The sequence below is a fragment of the Acinonyx jubatus genome, chromosome E4, assembly GCF_027475565.1.
Source record: "Acinonyx jubatus isolate Ajub_Pintada_27869175 chromosome E4, VMU_Ajub_asm_v1.0, whole genome shotgun sequence".
Classification (NCBI taxonomy): Eukaryota; Metazoa; Chordata; class Mammalia; order Carnivora; family Felidae; genus Acinonyx; species Acinonyx jubatus.
This window is the reverse complement of record NC_069395.1, coordinates 64,983,103-65,001,640: the sequence shown is the minus strand read 5'-3', so window position 1 is coordinate 65,001,640 and position 18,538 is coordinate 64,983,103. Positions and strand designations below refer to the sequence as shown.

The window sequence follows — 18,538 nt, the reverse complement described above, 5'->3', positions numbered from 1 at the left end:
ATATTTTTTAGGAGGCATGTATCATTTCCAAAATGTTTTTAATGTTAACTATAAAAATCACCTGACAAACAGAAAAACTAACCTCAGGTCCAGAATGTATAGTCAGGAAACTTTCCACAGCCGTCAGCGTACCTAAAAGAGTAGAACAGCAAAAGTAAATCGAGTAAGATCTATGTAACCAAGACGTGTAGTAATAAACTATTCCTATTCCGTTAGGGACCACTTTTACTAAGCGTATAGCCGATACAGTCAGAAAATCAATACTGGTAACAGTTCTAGTATGTTACTGGAAACAGACTTAAGAAGCAACTGAAGCCAAGGAAATTGTCAGAAAGAATCGTTTAGAATGAACTCCAAGTGCTAGTATTAATAAGATCTTTTCTAGTATTCAGACTGAAAACACTAAAAATCTCTTCCAACAAGGCAACAAGTTCACTCACTCTGAAGGCAACAAGGCAACAAGTTCACTCACTCTGAACAGCCATTGGGACACAGTTCTCAAAATTACATCTGTGTAATGGATTAATTCTGTTTGCCAGTATGACTGCTTTCAAGAAGGCTTGTTTGTACTGATTTACCATGAATAAATGCACAGAAAGCCTACCAAAATGGCCTGTGTGATGGCTTATAAAATACTTAAGGCTGTTAAAATGAAATAAAGAAATAAGCATAAATAATAACAGAAAACCAAAGCCAGAAAAAGAGGGAGAAATCAATCATGTAACCATGGGGACTAATATATAGGCATAGTAGTTACATAATTGTTGAATTTCTCAAGAGCAGTAAGACAAAAGAAAAACGTAATGCACAAATTCTGAAAATCTGACCATACAAAATATATCAAGGGGCGCCGGGGTGGCTTAGTGGGTTAAGTGTCCGACTCTCGATTTGGGCTCAGGTCAAGATCTCGCAGTTCATGAGTTGGAGCCCTGCGTTGGGCTCTGCACAGGCAGTGCAGAGCCTGCTTAGGATTCTCTCTCTCTCCCTCCCTCTTTCTCTCTTTCTGCAACTCCTCTTTCTGCAACTCCTGTGCATGCATGTGCTCTAAGTAAACTTAAAAAAAAAAAAAGAAATATATCAATTTCTTAAGAGGACAGTTTTCCTTGTTTTAATTCCAAGAGAGGACCAAATTACGGGGCCCTAGAAAGCTGACAAAGAAAGATAATGAATAACCACGTCATCCAGAGTGATGAGAACTACAGCCATATAAATATCGCTAGGGGACCACTGACAAAGCCCAAAACAGATCATTACAGTACAAGCCACTGAGAGGATTCTGCGGGTTGCTAAGAGAACGCAGTTGGGATTTATGGCTCTGTGATCTAACCTATCCACAGAAAGAACATGAACCACCGAAGGCAATATGCAATAAAATGCGGCCCACTGTATCAAACAATCAGCTGGGACACTTGTTAAAACACTGACTCAGGTTTCAGTATCTGAGAACAAAGTGTTTTTGTTTTCTTTTTTAACATTTATTTTTGAGAGACAGAGAGAGACAGAGCAGGAGTGGGGGAGGAGCAGAGAGAGAGAGGGAGGCCTAGAATCCAAAGCAGACTCCAGGCTCTGAGCTGTCAGCACAGAGTCTGACAAGGGGCTCAAACCCACAAACCCTGAGATCATGAAAACAAAGTTTTTAAACAAGGTGTAATGTTTTCTTTTAAAAGGAAAAAAGACCTATTCAAAATAACAGAAACTATTAAATATTTAAAAACAAGTTTAGTAAGAAATATACAAAACTGTCATGAAGATGTCTAAACTGTACAGATTTAAAAGAATATTTTTGAGAAATGGAGACCAGGTTCATGATTGCAAGACTGAATGCTTTAAAGATGTTCAATTCGTGTTCTTCTTTTTATCAGGAACAGTTCTAGTGTTTCATCACCGAGTATGATACTGGCTATTGCCTTCTGACATTTTTATGTTAATATTCTATTCCTAAATTCCTAAAAATCGCAATCAGCACATGGCAAGAATTTTCAGATGATTTATTGAGATGGTCATACAGCTTTTCATCTTCGATATTCTGATGTAATGATTACATAACTTCCTAACAAACCTTGGTCTTGATATATTATTCTCTTAAAATGCCATTGAATATTTACTAAAATTTTATTTAGCATTTTTTTTACTACTAATTTCACTAAGCAAGACTGCTTTGGAGCCTTTTTTTTTGGTGCTATCTTTTTAAGTGCTATCTGTCTGGGGCTTTGGTTTCAGAGTTACGTTAACTTTTTTTTTAATGTTTATTTATTCTTGAAAGAGAGAGAGACAGAGGATGAGTGGGGGGAGGGGGGGCGGGCAGAGTGAGAGAGGGACACAGAATCCAAAGCAGGCTCCAGGCTCTGAGCTATCAGCACAGAGCCCGACGTGGGGCTCGAACTCATGAGCTGTGAGATCATGACCTGAGCTGAAGTCAGATGCTTAACCGACTGAGCCACTCAGGCACTCAGAGTTACATTAACTATTTAATATAAACTGAAACACTTTCCACCTGGTTAAGCTCTAGAACAGTTTATAGGACATTGGAGTTACCTATTTCATGTCATTTTCTAAATGGACCCTTTTAAAATAAGCGTGGCATTAGTAACTTCCTGTTTACCATAATATTTATTTTTCTCATTTTTTTAAATAAAGGGTTTTTAATTCTAAGCTGCTATTATTTACATCAAAAAGCTTTCAAGAGCATAACTGTTAAGGCATAGAACTTTGTTCATTTCTCAGTGGAAAGTAGAGCTGGCATTTCTAGTCGACTTTGGAAGGTCAGTAACCCTGCATTTTTTACTTGTGTATCTATTGCTGTCATCCACTTCTTTTTTTTTTTTTTTTCAGGTTTTTATGTTAATCACCCAGCACTCATCACAAGTGCACCCCTGAATCCCCATCACCTATTTAACCCATTCCCCATCCACCTCCCTGACCATCATTGTGTTCTCTACAGTTAAGAGTCTGCTAGGGCACCTGGGGGCTCAGTCAGTTAAGCGTCCGACTTCGGCTCAGGTCATGATCTCCCGGGTCATGGGTTCAAGCCCCGCGTCAAGCTCTGTGCCGACAGCTCGGAGCCTGGAGCCTGCTTCGGCTTCTGTGTCTCCCTCTTTCTCTGTCCCTCCCCTGCTCTCATTCTGCCTCTCTCTGTTTCTCTCAAAAATAAATAAACGCTAAAAAAAAAGAAGAGTTCAATTCTTAATTTGTCTCTTTTTTTACCTTTGCTTGCTTCATAAATTCCACATACGAGTGAAATCACATAGTATTTGTCTTTCTCTGACTTACATCTCTTAGCATTATACTCTCTAGCTCCATCCATGTTGTTGCAAATGGCAAGATTTCATTCTTTTTTTATGGCTGAATAATATTCCAGTGTGTGTGCGTGTGTATGCACACACACAGATATGGATATATGTGTGTATACACCACATCTTCTTTACCCATCAATCAGTGGACACGCGGGCTGCTTCCACATCTTGGCTGCTGTAACTAGTGCTGTAATAAACAGAGGGGTGCACGTATCCCTTGGAATTGGTTGGTGTTTTCGTACTATTTGGGTAAATTCCTGGTGGTGTAATTGCTGAATTGCAGGGTAGCTCTATTTTTAACTTTTTGAGGAAGCTCCCTACTGTTTCCCACGGTGGCTGCACCAGTTTGCATTCCCACCAACAGTGCACAGGGTTCCTTTTTCTCCACATCCTCGCCAACACCTCTCGTCTTAAAAATATGGAACGCTTCACATATCTGCGTGTGTCATCTTTCCGCAGGGACGTGCTCATGTTCTCTGTATTATTCCAATTTTAGTATTTAAAAAAATTTTTTTTAACATTTATTTATTATTGAGAGAGAGAGAGAGAGAGAGACAGAGCATGAGCAGGGGAGGGGCAGAGACAGAGGGGGAGACACAGAATCCAAAGCAGGCTCCAGGCTCCGAGCTGTCAGCACAGAGCCCGATGCAGGGCTTGAACTCACAAACTGCGAGATCATAACCTGCACCGAAGTCGGTCGCTCAACCAACTGAGCCACCCAGGCGCCCCCAATTTTAGTACTATGTGCTGCCCAAGTCAACATGATTTTTTCCACTCTTAAATTATTGGTTCCTTTTACAAATGGGGTGAAATAGAAGCCAAAAAATTTGTTCAATACTTTTCAGCTTTGTTGATTAAAAATTGTAAAACTTCAGGGGCGCCTGGGTGGCGCAGTCGGTTAAGCGTCCGACTTCAGCCAGGTCACGATCTCACGGTCCGTGAGTTCGAGCCCCGTGTCAGGCTCTGGGCTGATGGCTCGGAGCCTGGAGCCTGTTTCCGATTCTGTGTCTCCCTCTCTCTCTGCCCCTCCCCCGTTCATGCTCTGTCTCTCTCTGTCCCAAAAAAAAAAAAAAAAAAGTTGAAAAAAAATTTAAAAATTTTAAAACTTCAATTATAATACCTATATAAATCATATTCTTAAATGTATTAATTCCAAAACCAAGCAAGTTTGAATTTACAATGACTGTCAGAAATTCTATTTCCAGAAATGTTACAGCTCTAACCGTAACTAAATTGAGACAATGGATAATTCCTCACTTTAGAACATGCATCTCAAAAAATAGTGTCAGTAGTATTTTTTTTTTAAGTAGGCTTCATGCCTAGTACAAAGCCCAACATGAGGCCTGAACCCACGACCCCGGGATCAAGACCTGAGCTGAGATCAAGAGTCAGATGCTTAAACGACTGAGCCACCCAGGCGCCCTTTCACATTTTATAGCAATTACGGCTATATTAGAAACAAAGCACCTGTGTTCACATTACCCACTAATAGTTCTGCTTCTCTTCCACACTACAAACATGAAGCCTTTCTATTATAAATCCACTTATTGCTTCTTGATGGATAATTACCATTCATCTTGTTTTTGGTATATATCACTCCCAGGTCTGCTGGAATGGAATCAAAGCCACTGCTTCCAATGATATAAGCTCCCTTTTCTGCAGCTTTCTCGTGATACTTCCAATACATTAGTTCCAGAAACTAAAAAATCCAGGACAAAAATGTGAATCAGAGCTATTTAAACCAGAAACATTTACATCAGTATTCGATGAGAGACCTTAAAAGACAAAGCAATTGCATTTTGAAAATGCTAACAGGTATGGTTTTTAGTGAAATATTAAGTGTCGAAATGTTTTTCATTTATTCAGCAAGTATTCACTGGATATCTGCCAGATGCCAACTAGTGCAGGAGATAAGCTGGTCTGACTTAACGACACTATTAATTTTTTCAAAATGCCTTTTAAGTGTCAGAGTAACATCTATTATGAAAAATTAAATTAATATACAAAAAAAATACAAACAAAAAAAAAAAAAAAGCAAGAAAGCCTAACCCAAACCTATTACTCAGACGGACACGATTACGGACACGTAGCTGTGCATATATACAGTTAGAGTAAAGCAAGTGGAGAGAAGGAGGGATGGAAGAGGAGAATAACGTCTGCTCGAATCCTCTGCCTGGGTTTACAATCACTTCCAGAACAGTGTCGGATTTACAGAAAATTTGAGTAGCGGAGAGTTCCCACGCACCCCGCCCCAGTTTCTCCCGTCGTGACAGCTTGGACACGAACATTTGTCCCAATTAAGGAACCCATGGTGGTAACATTATCATTAGCTACAGTCCATTCTTATCCACCCTTTTTCTCTGCCAGTATCCCACATGACATTTAGCGGTCACGTCTCCTTAGGCTCCTCCTGGCTATGACGGTCTCTCAGAGTCTCGTTTCCGAGGACCTTGACAGTTTTGAGAGCTTCCGATGAGGTATTTTGTAGACTGCCCCTCTACTGGAATTCTTCTCAAGACTAGACTGGGGTGACGGGTTTGGGGTGGAAGCCCACAGGGGTAAAGTGTCACCTCACGACATTCAATCAAGGGTACATTGGTGACGGTGATCAGCAGAGACTACAGGGACATGAGGTACAGTTTAAAGGGAGGCAGCCGAGCTCGGTGCTCACTAACACTCCACTTCCCACAATCGGGCGAACCTCAGTTCGAGTCCTCGTCCTTCTACTTACTAGTTGCACGACTTTGAGCTGCGTGACTTAACCTTCCTAAGCTTCGATTTCCTCATCCACAAAAGAGGAAAGATGATACCTACCGCGCAGGAAGGTTGAAAATTCAGATGGCGTAAAATGCTTAATTAGCATAGTGCCAGTGTGGTAAGCGCTCAACAAGCGGCAACATCTAACATCTTTAGGTGGAGAGGACTTCGCACGTACTCTCCTTCAATGTTGTAAAGGTGTCTGCTGACAAAAAGGGAGTTCGTTACGAAAAAGTGCCAAAAGCGCGATTCCAAAACTCTGCGCGCACCCCACCGCTTCAGTTCATGCCATTCATGGCATGCCGGAGCTATAAAAATCAGCACAGCCTACCTACAAGAGACCTGAAATCAATGAGATGGTAAGGAAAAAAATTCGAGAAAGCGGAAGAAGAGACCTTCCCATCGGGCTCTCCTGTGAGCCGTCCACAGAACACCATCTGTCACCACGAGGGAGGGGGACATCGAATTCTAAAATAGGTCTGCGAAACTGCACTAAGTATTGTCCACGCTAACAGAAAGTTGTGTTGCTAATTCCATTCTTTCCTTTGCATTTTACGTACCTGAGGTTCTCCACAGATGTCAATACAGCTCGTTCCATTTTCAACACACGCTTTTACTACAGGTTCTCCGTAAAATCGATACTGGGGGGGGGAAGGATAAAGAAAGCCAGCAGTTAACTCGTACTTAGCAAGCTTAATTGAATGAAATGCCACTGAGTTTTATAAGTACAGTCTTGGTTACCATGACTGAAATATTAAGGGGCGCCTGGGTGGCTCAGTCGGTTAAGTGTCCAACCCTTGATTTCAGCTCAGGTCATGATCTCACAGTTTGTGAATTCAAGCCCTGCCTTGGGCTCTGTGCCGACAGCTCAGAGCCTAGAGCCTGCTTCGGATTCTGTGTCTCCCTCTCTCTCTCTGCGCCTCCCCCACTCATGCTCTGTCTCTCTCTCTCTCTCTCTCCTTCAAAAATAAATAAAATATTTTTTTTAATGTTTTTAATTTAAATATACATAAAATAGAAATAGAGATTAAAATGAAAGAGGTCAAGCCCAAGTTGGGGTTTAAACTCACAACCCTGAGATTGTGACATGAGCTGAGATCAAGAGTCAGGGGCTTAACTGACTGAGCCCCCAGGTGCCCCAAAGCTCTTTTTTCATCTTGGGCAATCCTTAAGATTTACACACATCCACTTTGAAACTCATTTGGAGCCTCTTTTGGCCTTTCTCTTGGTTATCTTCTCCCAAAGTTTCTCAAGTTGGCCAGGCGTCCACCTGTGTTAAAGTCACCTAGGTGACTCGTTAAGTATGTTTTTTTTTGGTTTTTTTTTTCAACGTTTATTTATTTTTGGGACAGAGAGAGACAGAGCATGAACGGGGGAGGGGCAGAGAGAGAGGGAGACACAGAATCGGAAACAGGCTCCAGGCTCTGAGCCATCAGCCCAGAGCCTGACACGGGGCTCGAACTCCCAGACCGAGAGATCGTGACCTGGCTGAAGTCGGACGCTTAACCGACTGCACCACCCAGGCACCCCTAAGTATGTTAAGTATGGATGGTGACTCCCTCCCACCCCAGAGGCCCCCTAAACCAGAGTTTCCGGGGATGGAGCCCAGTAACACGCATGTCAACAGGCAGGGTAGACTCCAGTGACATTCCTCATGGGTGATTCTTATGCACGCCAGGGCTGCTGAATCTCCCCGGAAAATTTCTACTCTCCTGATGTCACCTACAACAAGTATCCTGATGACATTCAACGTCTATCTCCAGAACTAACAGACGCTTCCGTATCTTTGGTTTCTGTTAGAAAGTTCAGGACCAGCAAGAGCACAGGACACAGGGCATGATTTGTTTTTTTAAAAAAAATTTTTTTTCAACGTTTATTTATTTTTGGGACAGAGAGAGACAGAGCATGAACGGGGGAGGGGCAGAGAGAGAGGGAGACACAGAATCGGAAACAGGCTCCAGGCTCCGAGCCATCAGCCCAGAGCCTGACGCGGGGCTCAAACTCCCGGACCGCGAGATCATGACCTGGCTGAAGTCGGACGCTTAACCGACTGCGCCACCCAGGCGCCCCGACACAGGGCATGATTCGTGCATAAAACTGATTTTACTTTGGCTTTGTTGCCCCTCCCCTATTTTCTCTTCACCCTGATTTCCTCACTTATTAAAAAAATAATAATTCTACTATATTTTATGTATTTCCTGTCTTAATTCCAGAATGCTCAGGGGCATGGGGGGGGGGGGGTGGGTTGCCAGGGTGGCTTAGTCAGTTGAGCATCGGACTCTTATTCTTGGCTCATATCTTGATCTCATGGATCGTGGGTTCGAGCCCCGCATTAGGCTCTGCACTGGCAGCATGGAGCCTGCCTGGAGTTCTCTCTCCCTCTCTCTCTGCCCCTCCCCTGCTCATGCTGTGTCTCTCTCAAAATAAATAAATAAAACATTAAAAAAAAAAAAAAAAAGAATACTGAGCAGACAACCCAAATTCAAATCCATGATCTTTCTTACAAACCTGTTTCCCTCCTCTACTTCGTAACAGAGGTGACTAGGGCGTATTGATTAGAAGCGTAGGTGGTGGCTCAGACAGCCTGGGCCCCACTCGCCATTCCTGTCCTGACCTGTTGCAGGTAGGGACCTTGAGGAGACAGAACCGTGCAAATGGCTGACCAGCAGCCCGTCTAGGGCACAGGCTTTAAGGTCGGGCCTGACTCAGTCCAGGCTGCGCACCACCAGCTGTGCGAACTTGGGCGGGTACTTCACCTTCTAAGCTTCGATTTCTTCATCAAAAAAGACGAATAATCACAGCACCTATGTCTCAGGGCTATAGTCAGGACGAAATAAGACGACACAAGTAGCTTAGCACAGAGCACACAGTAAAACCCACCCTTGGGTGTCATGATTAACCGCATCCTCAAGTGAGAAACCCAGAAGCTGTCTCTGACTCCATCAACCCTGGAAGGTACCACATTTCATCAAATCAGTCCCCTCCCCTCCACGCCTCCGAATCCGAGGTCACGCCTTTGCCCCTTCTCATGCAGTTTACTACAGTGACTGGTTTCACTGCAGCCAAACCCACCCCATCGCCAAAGAAACACCAAATCGTTATTCTAGAATAAAAAGCTGAGGTCACGTGTGCTCCTTCTCACACACACACGCATCACTAGCTCTCGGTGCCTGTATCTCCAGACTTCTTAGCATGTCACAAAAAGTGCTCAAGCCTCAGGTCACACCACCAGCCCTTAGTCCCCATGTCGCAGAAGTTCGAAATACCTCGTAGTTTCCTAAACCCGCTATTGCTTCACCCTCCCCTGCTCGCGGCTGCCAGCAGCCCCAGCTCCAGCCCCAGCCTTCCGGGTTAGGTAACGGCAGCTCCTTCCAGAAACAGCACGCCCACCCCCCTTCAGCGCAGCGCCCCCGGCCTCACACTGCACTCTGGCACGAGTGACGTGAAGGCCTCTGCACGGACACCCCTGGATTCGTGTGTTCTGGGGGTGTTCTCTACCGTCTACCCTTGGGCTTGTAGGAGGTAACGGACAAACGGCAAGGATCCTTGATCTCAGAGGAGGCATTTCTCCCCAGAGAAGCCAGCGCGCTTCCGGATCGAAACCACAATCCCGCTCTGAGCGCCCCACCTTCCGACCCAGTGGTCCCCAAGTAGGCATGCTGACCTCAAGGCACCCACAGAAGGATCCCTCAGCTGTGGAGAGAGCAATCTGTGTATTTATGCTAACGTTTATGGGAAGCACAGAGAAAAGAATGAGGTCTTATTAGTGGTTAATCCATGAACTGACTTCGGCCTGCTTCCTGGGTCCCACATAGTGGTCACACGTCAAACACAAGACACAAAAGGTATCCTGAGGGTAGCTTGTGGAGGAAGAGCTCCACCAGCAAAGGGGGCCATGGTGACACCCTCCTTCGTCCCTTTTCACTGTATTTCGGCCCCACGCCCGTTTACACATGCCTAAGTAGTTTTACAGGTATCGCTTGGTTTTTAACTAAATAAACCTTCACGAAGTGGACAAAACGGTTAAATAACATCTGCAAAGAAACAAGTCATGAAACTTGTTGAAACTGAAGTGATAAAATTTGAAAGAAACGGGCAAAGTGAAAATAACAAACAAGTAGAGCCTAGGAGGGAGAGCAGGTGTTTGGGGGGCAAAAACCTAGAGACGGACAAGCCCACGAACCATCCAAGTGGAAATGGAAACCTCAAGAAGGTAGCGGGATCTACCAGTCTGGAGCTTAAGGGGGCAGGCCTCACTGGAAAGAACGTTAGCATCATCAGCATACGCGTGGCATTTAAAACCACGGCTTTCCTTTTTTTTTTTTTTTTTTTTATGTTTATTTACCTTTGAGAGAGAGAGAGAGAGAAGGAGAGAGACAGAACGCAAGGAGAGGGGCAGAGAAAGGGGGAGACACAGAATCCGAAGCAGGCTCCAGGCTCTGAGCTGTCAGCACAGAGCCCGGTGCGGGGCTCGAAACCACGAACCGTGAGATCATGACCTGAGCCCAACTGTGACCCCTAACCGACTGAGCCACCCAGGCACCCCTAAAGCCCTGGCGTTCAAAATTTTTTGGCCACAACCCACGCTAAGAAATTCACTTCACATAGCAGCCCCCACACAATGTATCTAACTGAAACAAAAGTTTCATGAACCCTTACTTATCCATATCATGTGTCATTCACCCTGTGTTCTATTCCAGGCTACCTGATTTTTCTCTTCTTACTGCTGAGCCTCAACTCACTCACCTGATTAGCACTACACGGTTATAAAATACTGGCCCAATTAGGAAAGTAGGAAACACCAAAGATCTCTCTTTAAAAAAAAAACAAAAACAAAAACTGGGGGCACCCAGTGGCTCAGTCGAGCATGTGGCTCTTGATTTCGGCTCAGGTCATAATTCCAGGGTCATGGGATAGACCTCGATGTCGGTGGAGCCTGTTTGTGATTCTTTCTCCCCCTACCCCCCCGACCCCTCCCCGGCCCTTGCCCAGGCATGCTCTCTCAAAACAAATAAACTTAAAAAAACAAAAAAACAAAAACTGACCCAGTTAGAGTTTCTGTTGGGACGATGACGAGTTTTGGAGATAAGATGGTGATGATCACGCAGCACTGCCAATGAACTTCGTGCCATCGAATTGCAAACTTAAAAATGGCTAGAGGCGCCTGGGTGGCTCAGCCAGTTAAGTGTCTGACTTTGGCTCAGGTCACGATCTCGAGGTTCCTGGGTTCGAGCCCAGTGTCAGGCTCTGACAGCTCCTGGAGGCTGCTTCAGATCCTGGTCTCCCTCTTTTTCTGCCCCTCCCCTGCTCACGCTCTGTCTCTCTCTTAAAAATAAATAAACATTAAAAAAAAATTTTGGGGGGGGGGGGCACCTGAGTGGCTCAGTCAGTTAAGCGTGCAACTTCGGCTCAGGTCATGATCTCCCAGTTTGTGGGTTTGAGCCCCACATCGGGCTCTGTGCTGACAGCTCGGAGCCTGGAGCCTGCTTCAGATTCTATCTCATTTTCTCTCTGTCCCACCCCTGCTCACTCTCTGTCTGTCTCTCTCTCTCAAAAATAAATAAATGCAAAAAGAAAAAAAAATTTTTTTTGAATGGTTAAAATGGGGAGCACCTGGGTGGCTCAGTCAGTTGAGTGTCCGACTTCAGCTCAGGTCATGATCTCACAGTTCGTGAGTTCAAGCCCCGTGTCAGGCTCTGTGCTGACAGCTCAGCCTGGAGCCTGCTTCGGATTCTGTGTCTCCCTCTCTCTCTGCCCCTCCCCCACTCACAATCTGTCTGTCTCTGCCTCTCAAAAATCAACATTAAAAAATGGTTATTTTTTGTTATGTATATTTTATTACAATAATAATTTTTTTCAAAGCTGGCTCAGAGAGTGTAAACAGAGAAGAGTTTGTAAGGCTCGAGCTGTGAGGCCTCAGGTACTTAGAGGAAGAGGAAAAGATCCCACAGAGGGGAAGGGGACAAAGCTGGTCGGCAGGTGGAAAATGAGGAAAGGGCCAGACCCCAGAAGCCAAACCCAGAGAGCAAGGAGGACGTGACGGATGGGGACAAATACCTGGATCAAGACGAGAGCGGAGGGGCGGTGAGGGGCGAGGGAGAGAGGTCTCACTGAAGCATGAGGCCTACAGAGAAGCCTGGCGAGGGTGGTTCAGAAGGGAGGAGGAGCTGAGGAAGTGGATGGAGCACGGAGAGAGAACTCTTTGAAGGAGTTTTGCTAACAAGGGGACCCAGAAAAATGGAGTAGTCGGACACATATGTGAATTAAGGGTGGTTCTTTTTAAGATCAGAGATATCATCACATATTTATGTGTTGACAGAGTGCAGTCAAGAGGGAAAATGTGACAATAAGAACACGTAGAGGGGCACCTGGGTGGCTCAGTTGGTTAAGCGTCCGACTCTCAGGTTCTGCTCCGGTCACGATCTTGCAGTTTCGTGGGTTCGAGCCCCACATCGGGCTCTGCACTGACAGTGCGGAGCCTGCTTGGGATTCTCTCTCCCTCTCTCTCTGCCCCTCCCCTGCTCATGCTGTCTCTCTCTCAAAATAAATAAATAAACTTAAAAAAAAACCACACAGAAACATGTGGGACGGTAAACATAAGGTCCTCAAATCCTGCACCTGCGAGGAGCCAGGGGGGTTTTCCTCGTGACAGCAGGTAAGGCAGAGTCAGGGAAGCACAGTAAGCAGAGGAAGAAATTCGCTTTGGACAGTTCTACTGTCATAGTGAAAAAAAGAAGGAAATTAAATCATCAGATCAGAGTGAGGAAAGAACCTGTAAAACTGCTGCTTCAGAGAACAGGAGAGAGGACAGTCTGGGGAAAGGGGACAGGATTTCTAAGGCGCTGAGGCCCCACATGAGGTTTATAACCACGTATTTAAAGTAGGACCGTCAGCAAGGGTGTCTCCAGACATTCGGGGTTACTGGATTACTGGATAACACGGGTTCGTGGGCTCACGGGTTGAGCAAGCGGGGCTGGAATAACCAGGTTTGGATTTTTCCAGAATTCTGGGGAGGGAAGGGTAAGGAAGCTGGCTAAGGGCGTGTCTGAGAGAGTGATGGGAGCAGCAGAGCACAGAATCCAAGCCACTCAGAAGTGAGATTAATCTAAATAAACAACTCACCTACAGTTCTACCTGATAATCAAAAACACCTTCCTGCTTTCACTGAAAACATGATCATCAACCTTCGAGATGCTTAGTTTTCAAATGTTTTGCCACCTGGGATGGCTTCTTCAGATCAGTAAACGTCACCAACTTTTGCCTGCTGCACAGGCCAAGGGTGCCTCCTTCACGTCCAGAACAATACCAAAAAGCTGTGGATCTCTCGAAGTACACTCTGACCCTACCCACTTCCCACCATATCCTGTGCTCAGCTTGCCGCGATCATCCCCCCGTCGGTCCCCATCACCTCTTCTTCCTCTCAGAAGCCAAAGAAGTTCAAAACTGGAAAGCAGATCGTGCCATTGCTTTCAACCATTCAAACCCCGACCTTGCCCGTCACCCTCTGACCTAATTCGTGGGCTCCTCTCCAACCTAACTTCCACCTCGGTCCTGCCCGGGCCCTGCCGCACTGCCCTCTCTCACATGCCTCAGTCTTGCCAAACACACGCTCGCCTCAGGACCTTTGTATGTGCTTTTCCCTGGAACACCCTTCTCAAACGCTCCCGTAGCTTACCCCCTTCACTTCATTCAGGTCTCTACACAAATGTCAGGTCCTCACGGAGACCTTCCCTGACCACCCTTCTAACTAGCAGTTTAACTCCTTACCCTGCCTTATTTTTCTTCAAAGGACTTATCATTACCTACTATTAGAACCCTCCTTTTCTGTCACCCCTGCCAGGCCATAAGCTCCACGAGGGATTTTCAGTTTTGTTCACCATTCTGTCCCAGGTACCTTCACTAGTGCAGTTTACATGTAATAAACATTCAATAAATATTTATTGAGTAAATGAACGAATCCTCTTTTAGTCTATTTTTGTACATGTTTTTAACATACATATTGGTACAGTAACAGAGGAATATCATTTACAAGTAAAGTAAAAACATGTATCGGGGGTACACGCTCAAACATTTTTTTTCACTTACGAAGCGCACAGTAAGGGGAGCACCTGGGTGGCTCGGCTGGTTAAGACTGATTCCAGCCTAGGTCACGATCTCACAGTTCACGGGATCAAGCCTGGAGTCAGGGTCTGCACTGACAGTGCACAGCCTGCTTGGGATTCTCTCTCTCCCTGCCCCTCTCCCACCCGAGTGCGGCCCTCTCTCTCAAAATAAATAAATACACTTAAAAAAAAAAGCATACGGTAAGAAAAAAAAAATGGCAATTATAGCCGTAACCAGTAACCAAACTTGCACACATTCCTGGAGTATGGTGTCCCAGAGGGCCTGGTCTCTCTCTTAGGACACTTTGGCCACACCCATTTGCTCTCACTGGAAGCAAAAACTCCCCCAGATGGGGTTAAGGCCCTGAACCAATTCTTCTGCACCCTGTCCTTATGTTCCTCTAGAATATAAAATACCAGATTCTGTTAGAAATGAATAGACTGTTTGTTCTGATACAAACAAGGGCTGATTACTTACGGGTCCTACACAGTTGAGGACAATTGCCGCCTGCTTAGCCATTTCATCAAGTGAGGCGGGATTAGTGACATCACAAATTATTATTCCAACTTCGGAGGACAGTGTCGGTCTTCCTAAAGTAAGACATAAATCGTTTTCAAGAAATCTGATACAGTGTTAGATCTTCCAGATCTTCTCTTTATACTAATCAGTGATGGTAATTTCAGGAAAAGCACAGAAAAAAGATAAGAACTTTTTAAACCAGGCGATATAAAAAAGAAAAAGCAGGGGCGCCTGGGTGGCGCAGTCGGTTAAGCATCCGACTTCAGCCAGGTCACGATCTCGCGGTCCGTGAGTTCGAGCCCCGCGTCAGGCTCTGGGCTGATGGCTCGGAGCCTGGAGCCTGTTTCCGATTCTGTGTCTCCCTCTCTCTCTGCCCCTCCCCCGTTCATGCTCTGTCAATCTCTGTCCCAAAAATAAATAAAAAACGTTGAAAAAAAAAAAAAGAAAAAGCTATGAGGAAAATGGAGTTAATACTAAGAATTGCTACAAAAATAAAATACTAACCTTAAAAAAAAAAACTAACTTAAGCACTGTGTAAATGATAACCCTGTGTAAGATGACAATTTTACGATTGTTTAGGTACTGAGTAGATCGCTGTCCTGATTTCCTCTCTGCCAGGAATTCCATGATGAAGTTTCTCATCAACTACTAACCAATTACATATGACAAAATATGGGGGTAAAAAGGGGTTGTTAAGATCATCATCATGAGAACAAAAAAAGGACTCTGGGGTAGAAGGCACAGTCTAGGTAAGAATGCTCATGATAGGGGGCACCTGGGCCGCTCAGTCGGTTAAGAGTCCAAATTCATTGGACTCAGGTCATGATCCTGTGGTTTCTGGGTTCGAGCCCCGCACCGGGCTCTGTGCTGACAGCTCAGAGCCTGGAGTCTGTTTCGGATTCTGTGTCTCCCTGTCTGACCCTCCCCCACACACGCACCTGCACTCTCTCTCCCAAAAATAAATAAATATTTAAAAATTTAAAAAAAAAAGGACACTCATGATGGGCTTATAAGTAAATAACTGGAATTAACAGAATCAAGTAATGCAGGTTCTGGTGGTGCAAGGTGCATCCCTCACAATAATTCAATCTAGGCATTACAAACGATAATCAGACTGTGCCTGCACGGTCTTGTTGAGCAGGAAAAAGAAATGGAAGAATATATTTTAATAGTGAAATCAGGGGCGCCTGGGTGGCTCAGTCGGTTAAGCGTCCGACTTCGGCTCAGGTCACGATCTCGCGGTCCGTGAGTTCGAGCCCCGCGTCAGGCTCTGGGCTGATGGCTCAGAGCCTGGAGCCTGCTTCCGGTTCTGTGTCTTCCTCTCTCTCTGCCCCTCCCCCGTTCATGCTCTGTCTCTCTCTGTCCCAAAAATAAATAAACGTTAAAAAATAAATAAATAAATAAATAAATAAAAAGAATTTCATGTAATTTCTAAAACATTTATATTTAAAAAAATAGTGAAATTATTTCTTTTGGAAAACTAAAACAGACAACACCAACAAGCTCTTTGGTCAAGACTGTAGATTGGCAGTGGCTGGTGGGAGAAAGAGTTGTAGAAGAACTGAGCCTACGTGAGATCTTCTGCACTTAATCACAAACAAAACAGAGTCTACACCTCCCACCACACGCAGGCTCAGGGTGGAATTAGAAGGAAGCGTGGGATGAAGGTTAAACACAAGAACACAGCACACCCCGAACTCTAACAGGCGCTGTGGGTCTGTATGAGGGGAGACCAGGCGGCAAGAATCCTCAGTTAGATGCGTCCCCTGATCCTGAGGGCAGGGTCCCTGTGTGTGTTGTCACATCTGTACCCCCAGCCCTCGGAACAGGATCTGGCACAGAAAAGACCACGCAGTAAAAATATGTTGAATGAATGCTAAAAGAGTAAGTAAACGCCCAAACCAGAAATAAGAACGCGGGAGGGTGGAGAGAGCGTAAGAAAGAGGATTCTTCACAGGCAAAAAATAAATTAAGAAACGAAAGCCACAACATCGTTATCAAAAAAACTGTGAGGCTTTCCCCGCACACTTCCGGAAAGGCAGGGCGAAGGGGGAGGGCAGAACACCCGAAGGAAGCAAAGCCCTACTTTGCCATCCGACCAAATCCGGGGAGACCTGCAGCCCCACCGGGTGCCCCTGCTCAGCGGGGCGCAGACAGGAGGAGCTGGCGTCCCCGTCTACGCGGCCAGTGGGACTCGCCAAACTGGAGGAGGAGGAATTCCACGGAGGAGAAACGTATTTATTTCTGTATTTCGTTCAGGGAGTGGAACAAAGACGTGCTATCATCCTCCAGCCTCGCCTCCTCCTCCGGCCGTGCGGCCGGGCCCGGGGAGCCCCAGGGGCGCCCCCCTGCAGGACAAACGCTCGCGGCGGACGACCCCAACCCTGCGGCCCCGGAAGCCGCCCCCCCCCCCGCGCCCCTTTACCCAGCTTCAGGGCAGCCCTCTCCAGCACTCGCTGCAGCTTCTCCCGGGAGCGGCCCGCCACGGCCCAGGGCAGGCTGGAGCTCTGCCCCGAGGCCACCTGCTCCCGGGCCACCTCCTCGGCCACGAACTGGCCGGTGAAGCCTGAGGCGCCAAACACCACCAGGTGATACGGCCTCTGGTTGGTCTCCATGACGAGCCCACAGCGAGCCGAGGGCCGGGGCGGGCGAAGTCCACCGCGTCTGCGCCTCGGGCAGCGATCCCAGTACCGGGCGCGGCAACAACCGCCTCTGGGGTGGACGCCGCCGCCGCCGCAGCCACCCGGTGCCCCGAGCGCGGCGCCGCGCTCAGAGCCACGCCCACAGTCACGCCCACAGCCACGCCCCCGCCACCCCCTCCCGGGCCCATTGCGCAGCCGCCGCGCCCACGGTCATGACCACGCCCCTTCATCTTCGCGGCGGATCCCAACGCCCTGCAGCCGCGCCGACTCCGCGCTGCCGCGGGTCCCAAGTAGCTCTGATCACCCAAGGCGTCGTCTCCCCTCCTAGGGGCTGAGGGCGGCTGCGACCTCCATTATTCTTGTTGCACCAGGGCGTTGCGCAGGGGAAGACATGGAAGAAATTTCCGGTGACTGGACAGACTGCTCGCTTCAAGAACTGTTTTCCAAGCACGCTGGCCAAGGGATGTTCGCGAAGCTAGGGCGGTGGAGAGTGAACGGGTTCTGGGCCCCCAGGGAGCCCCCAAGCTCTCCGGGGCCCCCGTTCGCAGTGCCCTGTGCCGCATGCCCCTGACTCCACCGCTCTGGCGCTCATACCCCCCCCCGGAACCCCCCCCCATCACGGTCGTGACACCGTTACTGCCCTGAGGCTCCCTGGGGAAATAACTCCAGGCGCTAATCTGTCTTTGAGCTGGGAGGTTAGGGAGAGCCTCAAGATGCAAAAGAAGGTTCTTGAGCTGTGTTATTCGTGTATGTCTAGAAACATTTTAATATAAATAAACGAGGGAGAAGAGACAACTCTCCCAGTACATAATTCCAAATAACTGTGTAGTTACTCCCCCCTCCAGTAGAGGAGCCTAGTGACTTGTGTTAATCTTAAAAATAATCCCGCCAGCTATTTCACCAGCAAAAAAATTGGTTTACTCAGGGATAGCAGAGAATTGCAATACTGGACAAACGAGCTATGGCAAAACCGTATGCAAGTCCCCAGAACAAAGGAGGAGAACCCTTATTTATAGAAGAGAAGGAGATTGGAAAGGATTTTATAAACAAAAAGTCCATTGGAATGAGGCGGGAGCTCAGAGTGTAGTAGCTTCCCGTTGGCTGAGCTGTGACAGTCTGTCATCGGCTGCGCTTTGCAGCGAGGGGAGGGGTGGAGGAGGAACCCTTTCTTCCTCCTCCTGGAATGGCGTCCACCTGCAAGGTCCTTCTGTCCCTGTTGGGTCT

The 18,538-nt window shown here is 46.7% G+C and overlaps 1 protein-coding gene and 1 non-coding gene across 2 annotated transcripts in view; both read right to left on the bottom strand.

Moving 5' to 3' along the window:
- Positions 1–17,434, bottom strand: part of SCCPDH (saccharopine dehydrogenase (putative)) — a 38,977-nt gene extending 21,543 nt beyond the window's left edge. The window contains exons 1-5 of the mRNA XM_027046478.2: positions 17,098–17,434; positions 14,631–14,743; positions 6,611–6,691; positions 4,863–4,992; positions 83–132 (exon numbers count right to left, since the gene is read on the bottom strand). Coding sequence (XP_026902279.1) covers positions 83–132; positions 4,863–4,992; positions 6,611–6,691; positions 14,631–14,743; positions 17,098–17,287 — 564 coding nt within the window. The 5' untranslated portion in view covers positions 17,288–17,434. The remainder of the gene's footprint in view (positions 1–82; positions 133–4,862; positions 4,993–6,610; positions 6,692–14,630; positions 14,744–17,097) is intronic.
- Positions 3,706–3,809, bottom strand: LOC113595690 (U6 spliceosomal RNA). The gene has a single exon (XR_003416261.2). It is a non-coding gene; the product is annotated as a U6 spliceosomal RNA (small nuclear RNA).
- Positions 17,435–18,538: the final 1,104 nt, after the last annotated feature.